Source organism: Arachis ipaensis, chromosome B06 (assembly GCF_000816755.2).
Source record: "Arachis ipaensis cultivar K30076 chromosome B06, Araip1.1, whole genome shotgun sequence".
Classification (NCBI taxonomy): Eukaryota; Viridiplantae; Streptophyta; class Magnoliopsida; order Fabales; family Fabaceae; genus Arachis; species Arachis ipaensis.
Window position 1 is genome coordinate 1360575 of NC_029790.2, and position 14155 is coordinate 1374729.

At 34.2% G+C, this 14155-nt stretch overlaps 1 protein-coding gene and 1 pseudogene across 1 annotated transcript; one reads left to right on the forward strand and one right to left on the reverse strand.

The window, feature by feature from the left end:
* On the forward strand, positions 5121-10109 carry LOC107645249 (annotated as a pseudogene).
* Positions 10842-13494, reverse strand: LOC107645248 (probable WRKY transcription factor 21). The gene is made up of 3 exons (XM_016349235.2): positions 11921-13494; positions 11705-11830; positions 10842-11258 (listed from the first exon to the last, which is right to left on the reverse strand). The coding sequence occupies exons 1-3, from the start codon at positions 12742-12744 to the stop codon at positions 11114-11116; spliced, it is 1095 nt and encodes a 364-aa protein (XP_016204721.1). The 5' UTR covers positions 12745-13494; the 3' UTR covers positions 10842-11113.

Here is a 14155-nt window from a genome sequence, read left to right on the forward strand (position 1 = left end):
TCGAGTAGAATTTTTAAAAAATGCAATAATGGAAATAAATTCTGTCAAAATAGGATGAAAAAGTAAGAAGAATAATTATGTCAAGCATTTTAATCTTTTATGTCCATGTAAGCATTGCAATTTATGGATTGAATGATTGAAAGACTAAGAAAAATGAATTGTGTCCAATGTTATAATTTTACGATATTTAAATCTATATTGCAATTTTTAGGAATTAATTTGATATTTTTTCTTCAACCATTTATAAATTTATCATAAACATTTTTTAAAGACTTAATATTTATTCTTCTAGAAATGATAGATTTGTCATAAAATTTTGAGTAAAATTATACCGCGGTTCCTAACCACTGCTTAAAATAACAACCCATCCTAAATGATAATACGCCATTTAATCTCTAATTTTATTGAATTTTAAATTTTTTGATCTTTCTGTTAAACTCTTTGTTCAAAGTTAATGAATTTTGTCTTTGAGTAACGTTAACTAATTACATGTCAAAAAATCATTCTAAAAAACAAAACACTTCCTGTCATATTAACAATATGCTATAGTAAATTACGATATGAAAACCTCTAAAAAAAATTTTATATGACATTTAAATTCTTAACTAATTATAAGTATCGATACATAAATCTATAATGAGTTATAAAATAGGACAAGTAACCAAAATTTTTAACAATATATTGTATTTGCTGCATTGGTTGTTGGTCTTAGTTAGTGGTAGCTTCAGTTCTTTGCTTTTTCTTCTCCATCTTTTTCTCAAAGTCTTTATATGAGCGTAGTAAATGCTACCTCATCAAGTTCAATCCAACTTTCAATCTATCATTCTCTTTTTGATTTCTATTGCAGATTTCATGTCTCCATCTTTGTAATATCCATCTATTAGTGTTGTGAACATGATCTTGTAAGGTTTTAAATTTTTCTCACTCATTCCATTCACAAGCTTCCTTCAAATTGTGGATCTTACAAAGGCCATTGAACAGTGTATTGTACGTGATCAAGTTTGGTCTAATGCCCTCATTGATCATTACCTAAAAATTTTTCAAGACCAAATCAATTTTTCATATTTATATTGTCCAATGTCCATCAATTAAAGTGGTGAAAGTATACTTGCAACCTAAGAAGAAGAAAAAACGAGGAACCGAGGTTACTACCAACTAAGACTAACAACTAGAGAAGTAGTAAGTATAATGACGAGTGAATACCCGATTCGGTCCCGGACAATTTTTGCGAAAGACAACGAGGCCCATGGGAAAAAAAAAAAAACCACTTTCTGGTCCCTGATTTTTTTTCCGTGAGACAAATTAGCCCCTACGTCAATAATCTATTTTTGGGGTTAACGAAATGTGAATACGTGGCAAGTTAAGATGGTGATGTGTCCGTTAAGTGCCAGCTTAGATTGGCATATTAATGAATCACCCAATCTAGTCCCTGACAATTTTTTGAAAATATAATTTTGTGTTTTATCTGCACTTCACAGAACATGATCAACCCTAAACGCTTCTTCCTCATTCCTTCTTGTATAGAACCCTAACTGTCTACCGCTATGAGCCATGAAGATCATTCTTCGGAAACTAGGAGTCGCACTCTGCGTGGTTATAGTGTTGGCGAAGAGAGTAAGTGCTGCACCTTTTCTTCTGGAAGAGTTGGGCAGCCAAGAAAGAAGAAATTCATGTCTCCAAAATGTCACTGTGGGTCCTATGCAATTCTCTTCCAATCTTGCACAAAACTTAATTCGGATAGGTTCTTCTTGGGATGCCCTAATTACAATGTAAGTATTATTGATTTTTTTTGTATATTTCTTAAATTTGAAAAATTTATGTAATTTTTTTTTTTTTACAATCAAATCTTTTTATTTTCAGGCACCCATCCTACATTGCAAGTATTTCAAGTGGCTAGATGTATTAGTTCACGAAAATATTGATGAGGACATTACTTCTAAGAATGCTATTTTAATGGAAAGGAGATTTAAAGAAGTAGAACATAGAATGAAGAAGTTAGAGATGGAATTGAATTTGAAAAATCAAAACAAAATTGGGTCTCAAGGTGGTAGATCTTATTTCAGATGTTTTAGGCTTATAATTTTGGGTATAATTAGTATCATAATTTCGATAGAAGCTTTCATCCTCCTAAGTTTTGGCTAGCTAGCTGGACGTACGATTGGGGGAGGGAGGATTCCTTGACAATCTGTGGGGATCCAATATTCCTCACTGTTTATTGGTTGGATCACATAGGAGTATGCTGCTCGGACAGCATCCATTGTCAGTGACTTATCGATAAAGTCTTCTAATTTGTATCGCATATTTTTCAATCTAAAAATTGCAGCAACTGCATCTTGCATGGAAGCCCTACATACAATTTTAATAAATCAAAGACCATAATGGCAGAGCAGATAAACTTGATATATTTAATGATAGCATAGTATACATTAATTACCTGTGAGCTGCCACACATTGCATGTGCAAGTGTGCTCTTTGAGATTTACACCAACCTTGTGGAAATTTTTTTGGCTTTGTCATTATCTCCATTCCATACTGCATTCCACTTGTTGCTTTCAGGCATAACAATTTGTTCCAGTTTAATCTGTTGTATAGGAGCCAATTTACTATTGTATTTAACTAGTTTTCTCTTGTGATTGGCCATTTTTCACATAATATAGCATCTCAACTCCTCACACATGGTTAATATTAGTTTTCCCCTATATCCAACAATCTTAGCATTCTATATTTCACACATATTGTTGGTTATGTTGTTCACTTTTGGTCCATGACTGAAGTATGATTTTGACCAACATGATGGAGTAAATATCATCATATGCTCCCATGCATGACAATTTATCTGCTTCAACTTCTCCATGTTATTCTTGAACTGTATCTTAGTAGTTAACTTTGCACACCTCCATACCATGCTTTTGGATTCTTTGTCTTTAAATTTTTTTGTGAAATTCTTCCAGAAGTGAAGTACACAGTTTTGATGATTTGCATTAAGCATAACATTATTAAGGGCAGCTGCCAACCCATGATTCAGTCCATAAACAAAATTCACAAACAAAGTTCACTAATAAAATAAACTAACAAATAGCACTACAAATTAAATTAACTAAAGTTGGGCCAAGCATGTTTCTTTCTTTTCCCGCATATTTTCTTGAATTAGCCTTCTTCATGTCCGTATTCATATTTCTAGCAGCCTTCCCGTCAGCACAACCCTTCCCATTATTACAATCATCTTTCTCATCAGCAGCCTTTTTATTAGTATGTGTCCTCAGCTTCATTCTGTCTTCGTCACTATCAGTGTCACTACTCTCATCATATGCATCTGAAGGAGGATTGTATGTCTCATCCTCTGAACTTCCATCATCTTCATCAGATGAGGATGAGGAGGAAGAATCCTTAACTTGGGCGGCAGCCTGACCTAAATCCTCGTTAATATAACAAGGCTCACCAACTGGGTGTTCAAAGTATAAATTAAATTATAAACAGTCATTCGCCAATAAATTGTTTCTCAAATCATTTATCTCAGAATCTCCTTTAATCACATGCAGACCAAATTCTAAATTTCGAGCTGTGGGTTCTAACCAGTACATTAAGCATAATCAGCATATCCTAAACTCTTTAGTAGTTCTTTTAGATAAAAAAAGTTCACTAAATCTAAGTCCATTGGAGAAAATTTATGTACCTTTCCATCCAAATACTTCAACACCTCATTACTATCCTTCCAAAGTCTCCCACCATGGTAAAACACGGGTACTACAAAGTTAGACATCTACAGCACCAATAAAAGACAAATTCAACAACAATAACAATAGGTAATAGATAGATATATTTGAAAGTAATTTTAATGATTAATATATCAAATTTTAATGTAGATTATATATCAATTTATCAAATTTTAATACATAGACAAATTTTAATGTAGATTATTCACTAAATAGGACAATGTGAATTATATATCAATTTATCTAAAATTCAGATAGAGTAGTTCATACCAATGGAACATTTTTTTGTGTGCGTATATGTGGTGGAGCAAAAAAAAATATCATTTTCAAGAAGAATATGTAAGATTCAGAAAGACACAATATTGCATTGCAGTAGACTAAAATGCAAACTTATGAATAAAAAGGAATTGAAGCATCAACCTCAACAAAACACATAAGCTTTTCGGTCAAAATATATAGAGCATATTTGTTGTTATTGATTCCTAAGTCATGTTCTAATTCAACCATTCATGCAAAATTTGAATATAGACAATACTCCAAATCATAGATTTCAAAGCATGTTCAATAGCAGACAGTGTGAATAAAACTAGCTTCAACTTGATCATACACATGCAATGGCAGAGAGAGTGAGTAACGAAGCTTACCTCTAACAAATAGTTCCTCTATCACAGCGCCGTTAAAACGCCGTCAATAGTTTCGTCGGGACCAACGTCTTCCTCCAAGTGAAGCGTCTTCAACGAATTTTGAAAGGGAGAGATTGAGGGCTTTTTGTAATTCTAGAGAGTAAAAGAGGGGTTCTGTATCATTACATATAAAACTTGTTTATTTTTAATGGAATTGTTAAGGACCGGATTGAATGGCCCATTAATCTGCTCATCTAAGTTGGCATTTAACTGACACATCGTTAACTTAACGTGCCACGTAGGCATGGTTAGTCAGCTTTAAAGACAAATTATTAATGGAAGGGCTAACTTGTCTAACGGAGTTAAAAAATAGGGGCAGAATAGGAGTTTTTTTTTTTCTAGAGGCCTCGTTGTCTTTTGATATTATTGTCATGGCCGTTTTGGATTTTTTTTCTATAATAATTTGTTAAAATTTAGGATACTTATTCTATTTTATGGTTCATTATGAATTTATATATCTATGTTTATAATTTTTTTTTTTACTAAAAATATGAGACTCGAACCCGTAACCTCTTAATTGAGTATGGGAAAATTATGCCATTTGAACTATTACTCATTGACATCTATGTTTATAGTTAGTTAGAGGATAAAATGTCTTATAAATTTTTTTACAGTCCTATTTCACTGCTATGTATTGTTAACACAACAAAGAATGTTTTATTTTTTAAAATGGTTTCTTGATGTGTAAATAGGTAGACAAAATTTGTTAACTTTAAACGAAGAGTTTGATAAAGGAGTCAGAAAATCTGATGAAATTAATGATTAAAGGTGGCAATCATTTTTCAATGGATGAAAGACGAATTATTATTTTGAACCATGGACAAGTGCCTAGGTGGGTTTTTCCCTAAAATTTTTGATAACCTATTTTTTTTTCTTATTGTTGGCAACTAGGACATGCCACTTATCAGTCACCTGTTTGGGGTTAGCATGATGACTGTGAGAGACTAAAGAGGCATTTAATAACTCACACATTTAAAAATATAGAAAAGAAACAGATTTATTTCTGAAATTTTGTATTTGCTGTAAGAAAAGAAGGGAAGGAACAAGTAATCATGGGTTTGGGTCACTTTGGAAGAAATGGCAGCGGCGAAGCTGGTCCTAGTGGCACCATCCCCCCAACCTCTGGCTGCTCAGCCGGAGATGATGCGCGACGCCGAGAAGAACGAGCAGTATGCCTCTTTCGTCTATGAAGCCTGCCGCGACGCCTTCCGGCACCTCTTTGGTCGAACCCGACAGGTCAATGACTAATCCGTCGCAGATCTTAACTTCATTTAAAGGTCTGCCGCGGGCTAATGGGTTGCTGCATGCACAAGGTAGGATTCGAACCACCGACACTTGCTTAAGCTGACGAGTGAGCTGACCACTCGAACAACCCAAGTTGGTTTATATATATATAGAATTTGCAATTTGCAATTGTAATGAAGTTTTACTTAATATATCATAGTATAGGTACAAGGGTTGCTGTTGCTTATCAAAATGAGGTTTGTTAATTTCTATATTTCTGTAAAGGTTTTGTGATTTTTGAGAGTATTTGCTGATCAAAACTGCATAATGTAAGAAGTACTCTTATGTTCAAAGTATGACAAACAAATACACTTCAATTTGCATAATGTGGTGTGATGCTTTTGTGGAGGGTACTGCACTGAGTTCATGGCCATTTTCTATGTGGATCATTAAAGAAGGGGATGCATGCAACTCTTTTTACACTGAAGATATTGGATGTGGAAATTTATTGTGGCAACACTTAATTGGATGTCGGTTTTAAAAGTTCTTTTACATTGACAGTGCGGAGAAGCAGGACTTGATTGAGTAGTGCTTATTAGGGTCTGTTGTTTTGCAGACAAAATCTTTTTGGGGGCAAATGTTGTACTATGTTCTCACAACAGGTTCAGGGCAGCAGACGCTTGGGGAGGAGTATTGTGACACCACTCAGGTTTCACTATATTTCATCTTCATTTTTTATGCTTACTTTTAATATATTTTTTCCCCCTTAATGTGACTTTTTCCACCAAGTATGTGGCTCTCTAATTGTCTTACATACAGATCACAATAGTTTTATTTTATAAATTCTATTTGGATGCAATGTCGCTCTAATACTTTCATATCCTAATAATAAGTGATAGTCATATCATCAGAAAATAATTTAGTCTTTTAAGAACTACATTAATTAAGTCATATACAATGGAAATATGATTTATTTATAGTGTAAATTACTTTAACAGTGGATTGAAATTAAACACTTTTTGTATTCTATTTTATTATTATAACATCTATATTTGGTTCAGATTGGAAGAGAATTTAGAATATCATCATGTGTTGGAGGACCATGACTTTAGGCATAGGCAGACACCTAGTTCGAAATTGGAAATGTCTTTGTGCTGCATTCTTTTTATGCTAATGTTTTATTGGGTTAGAAGTAATATTTCTTCCCCTTCTTTTTGTTTGTTGATTGTTTTTCTTTTTACGGTTGCTGGCCCTTATGGGCTGCCTCCTACCCCTGCAAGGTGCACTATTTTCATTGTATACCAGACAGCTATTCCTTATATAGCAGATCATATTAGGTCGGTTATTGCCTGTTTCTCCTAAATTTGGATTAACTCATCGAGTTCTTTGATTATTCACCATCAAAGAGCCATCTGTGTGTCAAGTTTTGTGATGACTTGATTGTTTATTTGACAGTTCATGAATTGCTTCCCGTGGCATTGCCCTTGCTGATTCAGAGTTTGCTGAGAGTTATGGTGAAAGTGCTATCAGGAGCCGTAGTTCACAGGACTCTGCGGTTAGTCCTTCAACATCAGGACAAAATAGTACAACTCTTTCAAGATTGAAGCAAAAACTGAGTGGTTTTTGGTTGCACGTGGTTCAGCAATGGCTTGTGGTATATTTATCCTCAAACAATAATTTTTGTAAAACTGTTACAGTTATATACTGTTCTACTATTTATTCTCCCTTCAAAATTGTATGAGAAGTCAGAACTCACAATTTAAATTGTACTTGGCTGATCCTTGTATGAAACCCGATTATTCTCTTCTTTTGTTGGAGCTGTATGTTTACTTAAGCTTACAAAGTTTGAACTGGCTTTGTCTAAAAGAATATTTTGCTTTTACTGAATAAAGTTTTTATACCCTGCCACCAGATGCTCCCTTTTGTGCGTGAGTTGATACACTGGTTCTTTGTGCTAATCTAATGCTGTTCTACTTTGAAGGTGATCCTTTTGCTCGATAGGCTCATTGAGGTGATAAAATTTCCAGAAGTAACTTCTGTACATGCATTCCATTTTCTCCCATTTTTTGCAGGCCTTTATTATCATATATCTAAGCATGCTGCAGGCATTCGTTATCTCTTCATTGGAAAACCATCAAATCAAAGACCCAGGTATTAGCATTTTGAAAGTTCAAATTTTGTAAAAATGTGTTGGCAATGGAGGATTTGCTCTCAAAATTCTCCATAATATCTTTTCCTACTGTTTTAGCTTTTTATTTAGACCCTTTTTTTTTTGGATTGATGGAAAGTGATGCAATGGTATTGTATTGGATGAAGTCCATTCCATCCTTGGTGTGAATAAGAGAATCAATCAGAGAAACATAGTTGCAAATGTTATTGGGAGAAGCTGTTGAAGTATGTTATTTGGTCCAATGGTCCTGAAACCGAATTTTTAACAGCAATGAGATTGGATGCAACGGACTGAGGGCATATAATGTAAAATCTAATGTTCCTTTTAATTCCATTGAATTTCTAAGCAATAGGATGAAAGTTCCATGTTGATCTTTAGACAGTGGACCAGAACATTTGTTTTATATTTTTACATTCCACTCCATATCATTCAATCAATAATTCTTGGGTTAGGTGACCTCCTGAAATTGCTTTGTAAAAGGTCTGTATGCACATTATAATTATTATTGTTCTTCCTGATATGCTTCCTTACGAAGAATAAATATGGCCTTTAGTACAGTCTGTGATGACCTTTGTCTCGTTCCACAATCCCAAGTTTATCTATTATTTCCTATCAATCATTGTAGTAAGCAAAGTATGTTTCTTCCATAGACGATTTATTTTGAGCACCTGTCTTTTCTTTGATTTCACTTTGGTGCAGATACCAAATACTAGGAGTATTTCTACTGATTCAACTTTGTGTAATAGCTGCGGAAGGGCTGTGCCGAAGAAGTTTATCTTCAGTTGCTCAGTTCATCAGGCATCTTTTGCATCCCAACAGAGATCAGCAGGTCATAGTTTTTTTCTTGATTAATTTTTTCCTTCGATTTTTCATTCATTTTTTTCTTCTCTTCTTAATTTCCATTTCTACTGATGTTCTTATGCGTTACAACAATTTTTTGCTATTTCAATTTATTGCAATTTCTGTCCAAAAATTAAAAGAACGTTTGTTATTTGTTCTTATCATAAGTTGACCCCTTTATTGTATAATAGGACATGGTTTGCCTGTTCTGAATGAAGAAGGTAATCTGGCATCTCTGGATACTGATGAAGGAGGTTGGGTCTACGATTCTTCATCTTCTGAGGTAAAAATGTCACATCAAGTCATCCTATATTCCTTGCATCTACTGGTTTTGTTCAAACCTTGAATATGTACAATAAGATTAGCGTGGTTGTAATGCAGGCAATGATGGTTTGTTACTTTTGTGCATCCTATTTTGGTTTAATATTGTTAATAAGCAGAAAGCCTATTTTCTATTAGGAAAGATATGATCTACCACAGTGAACTTAATAAGAAATAGAGCAGATTATATTGACCTTCTGTGATTTGGAAATAAAAAATTCTATATGTACATAAAAATTCAGTAACCAAATCAACCACCATGTATTTGTGTATAAATGCATGTGTTGTTTCACACACTTTTAATGTGTATTTTATGTTCCAATATGTATTTCAAGTGGCTGATTTTTGGCGTACACATAACATGATTGGAGTGAAATTCATCATGATTTGCCTCTATATTCACATTACATTTATCTCTAAATCCTTTTATGGGAGATCAGCATTATGTTCACATTTTGACAGAACAGAAGGGTACCTACCATTACCTAAATCTTAGTGGAGGTCAATGTATTTTTAGATATAGTAGAGTGGGGTTGAATTTGACCAAATTTCAAGTGAGGTGAGGGTAATTTGTCCTAATCAGTATCAATTGTATTTTGATAAATCCTCATCTGTTTTGCAGTATGGGACTAGCAAATGCACTCTTTGCCTAAGTAATCATCAACATCCAACAGCTACATCCTGTGGCCATGTATTTTGCATTATTTATTCTTGTGTCGTCTTGCATTATTTATTCTCCTCACATGCTCCCATTTCTGTTCGTTGAACCTCTTCTTTGTTTTGATGTGATCTCATGTAGGAACTGTATCACAGAATGGTGCAAAGAAAAGCCAGAATGTCCTCTTTGCCGCACCCCAATAACACACATTCAGGTCTAGTTTGTGTGTGTCATTCAGACTTCTAAAGTATCCATTTCTTCATCTGCAATCTCTTGTATAAAAGAGAGGATATATCATGAAAGGTAACATTTTCCTTGTCTTGGATCTTGCAAGGATTTTATTTATTTATATGTTTATAATGATGTCATTACAAGGGATATTTGGATGTTCGTAGAGTATGTTTATGTTTGATTAAGTGAAACATTTACAACCACTAAATTTATGTGGTTTTTGTATAATTATTAAACATTAAATGAAAATATATGGTGGTTTATTATTATTATCTCCTGTGAAACTTAAGTATAACCTCATTCTTCCTAGGATAGACTCAAATCATGATAGATATTGCTTTCGTTTGAACTAGAGCGTTAATTTAAACTAGTGGATAATTATAACAAGCATATATAGAATTAACATGTTAAGTTTTTAAGATGAGTGTGAAACGTTAGAAAACATCCTCTCCCAGTTTTGTTCCACATTACCACAAGAGAATTAGATGATAGATTATAGAAGAAGAATAATAATGGCACGCAAGGTAGGGAAGAGACAGAATTTGTTCTACTCCAATAATAATGAGGGTTAGAAAGAAAGTATGATTGCTCAAATGCCCATATTGATTCCCTTGTGGTTCACATGGTTTGTATAAGAAACAACAAAATTGGAATAGGCTTTGCATGGAGCCATTGCAATCCAAAATGATCATTGTGTTGTGCTTTTAGATAATCTTGTTATAAAACAAAAAGAAACCCGAGTTTTAATGAATGATCATATCTTTCAAATTTCAATCAAGGATTGATTCTCAATTTAGGAATTTTTCCCTTTAACCTACAAAGTAGCTACCATGAAACGACATCATTGTTGTCAGCATTCATTATTATCAAAGTTTCAAACACAAAAAGGGTCCTTTAATAGCTCTTAGAAAACTTGATCCTTAAAGTGTGGTCAACAAAGAATAATATTTACCATTTTCAAAGACAATTCAATCATTCATTTCTATCCCAAAAAAAAAAAGCATTCATTAAAAAATAAAAAACGCTTACATGTTCATAACATGATCAAGAAAGTCAAGAGTTCTTAAGAATTGACAATGCCAATTTTACAGACGACTTTAAATTTCATCATTGACCCTCATTCTCATTCTAACTAAACGGCTAATTAACCAACTATCCCAAAGTTGGAGAAAGAAAAAAAGAAGAAAAATCCCTGCTTATCCCCACTTAAGATATGTACATTACAGCAGAATCTAAAATCAATAATAGGTTTTGATAAATTGAATGATAGAGTTCATGCGTTTGCAGATTGTGTTGATAATTTAGGGTGGTTGTGCTCCCCTTCATAGGTAACTATTAGCATTGAAGGCTCTTCCAAGCACCTCTCAACATGCTTCCTAGCAGGGCACCCTCTCATGCTGCTGCACTTATAATAACCCCTGAAATAAACATAAATTACAATCAATTTCCTGTAACATAACAACTTTCATTTCACAGGAAGGAGTTTATGTTGCACTTTCGAAAAAGTTCACAAGGTTAATCTATGTATTGTGAGTAACCAGATACAAGAATGGTTCAAAAAAGTTGACAGTAAAGAACACCAGGACTATTTGAATCACTCAAGTCTGTAATATTCTGATTTACCTGTCCTGAGTAGTTCTAAGAACAAATTACAAAAGGTAGAGGTATGCAGGGCCCAATGGAATTGAAGTACAACTACCACTGAATATTCAAAAACACTATAGGCCGGTATGTCATACTAATTGGTACTTAACTAGTAGCATAGAATGCAAATCAAATTTCACAAGAATAATTAAGACTAATTAAAGAATGCAGAAAGTTTCAATATTTGAATCAATCAAATGAATCAAATATTTGAAGAAACCTGGGGTGTGGAGACCCCTTGATGGGCTTCTGCCCGTACTTCCTCCACGAATAATCATCAGGAGGGATATCTGCAAGTTTGTTGCTGATAGCAGGCACCTTGATTGATCTCTTCACTCTATGTTTCCTGTGGAGAATGATGCAAATGGTAATGTCAAAATGAAACTTAAATCTTTGGAGGGACATATTCAAAAATGCTGAATAAGGGAATCTAAACCTCTTCTTTGAGCAATGGCATTTGCCACCGCTCGCCTCGTCGCCTCTAGCAGAACATTTTCTCTTGTGCTGTTGGGAATTCTGATCAGAAGAGCGCGCAGCTCCGATTAGATGGAAGGCGCTTCCTTCCACGTTCGCCACGCTCCCGTCTATGCTAAGGGAAGAAATAAAAGACCTAGTAGACGACATTGTTGGTGTGCAGCTAGAGCTATTATCAAAATTCAGATTTATGACACTGTTGTTGTTGCTGCTGCAGTTATTGCTATTGTTAATGTTGTTCCTTCTGTACATAATTTCGGCTTGATGTTTCATTTGTTGCTGCTGCTGCTGATGATGCAGCAGCAATGCCCTTTGTTGTTGCTGCTGCTGCTGAAGAATATGATAGTGTGTTGATGAGAGTTGTTGAGCAAGTTGAAGAGGACTCTTCCCATTCCCATTGCCATTGGAGCTCAATTCCAAGGCCGGTTTCGCAACCAGACTTAGCGATTTCCCTACTGTTAAACCCAGTTCCTGAGCTGAATTATCATGAAAATCAGCCTGAGGAAATTTCAAGTACTTAGATTGATGCTTTTTTCTTGTGCAAATTGGGCTATCCAAGAGGATGCTTTGAGAAAATGGTACTTGAAGCTTCTTATGCTTCCTAACTCTTGCATGACCCAAACTATTACTAAGCAAGGAAACAACTTTCTTGAACCTCACCACAGCTTCACCAGTTTCTACCATTAAATTCCTATAATGAACTTGATCCTGAGGCTGAGACAACACTGTTAAAACTCTATGGCAGCTCTCAACAGCAGCTCTGTTAGCTTCTTCAACTTCCTCCATCTTTAGCCTCTATCTAAAAGGTGAACAACAACAGCAACAGAAGAAGAAGAGAAGAAAAAGAAGACCTAACCTAACCCCTCAAAGTTCCTCTGAGGGGAAGAAAAACTAAGGCAAGACACAACAGAATACTAAAACAGCCTCATTTATCTACACACTTGCCCACATGTGGCAGATTAAGATTGAGGTAACTCATTCGAGAAGAGGCTACTCATGATTAAAGTTTCAAAATTTCAGAATCAAAAGGGACCTTGAGTCAGAGTGAGAGCCAATATGGATAAAAGGAAAAAAAGACTTTACTGGGAAGAGAAAATGAGCAGCCCAATTTTCCAGAGAGACTGAAGAGGAGAAAAAGGGCCACAAAGCACGGACCTTGATGGACTTGGTGCTGTCAAACCCTAGATTCCTCTACCATGAAGTGAAGGGGTTTCTGTTCTGAGATTGAAAGGTGTGAAAGAAAGAAAGGACTTTGGCTCATTTCTGAGAATTCACCATAAGAGAACAAAGCTTCCAACTTCAAAAACTATTATTAAACTACTTAGCAACAAGGAACATAAAATATTATTTATTATCGAGTTCTAGAAAAAAAAATGTAAAAAAAACAGTATTTTGAGAAAGAGGGGAAAGAGGAATTTAAATAAGCAAAGAAAGACAGAAGAGGAGGGGGAGGAGGAGAGGGAGAAGAAGCAGAGCAATGGTTGAGAAATGAAAGTGCAGTCTCTATCACAGATTTGAAGTGTGGGACCCACAGGAAGACCTTTGTTAGCAGTATTCTTTCTTTCTTTTTTTTTTTTTTTTTCTTTTTCTTCTCCCAATTAATTTCAGCTTTAATAATGTTTTTTTCTTTCTTTTTCTTATGAGTCGCCGTTAATACTAGCATGCCAAATAGTATTATTTGGAGCTTCAGTTTTACTCTTGTTCCACTTAGACTAAAGTGTGTCCCCACATGACATCTCAAATCTCAATTTGCTTATAATGCCTTTTTGTAGTTTTTGTAATTATAGTTTTCAGTTTTGGACTTATCTTCTATGCCAACTTGCTCAGTTGCTCCTCACTGCTTTTTACCCTCACATTCACTTCTCACTCCAAACCCAAAAATAGTATTAACAATCTCGCTACTTTATCAATTAGACTTCTATCGACTTCTGCCAATTCTTGTTTATAATTGTATTTAATAGAAGTGTCTTTACAGATGTGTTTAATAAAAATATTTTTTTTATAACTGTATTTAATAAAAATATTTTTATAAATATATTTTTTAGATATATCTCTTTATATATGTATTTAAAATATAATAATTAATTATTATTAACAATAAATTAGTAGATAGTATATTGGTACCCTATATTTTTTTTAGTATTAATTATTTAGAATTGGTTAGAATAATTTTACATATCTATCTAATTATATAATA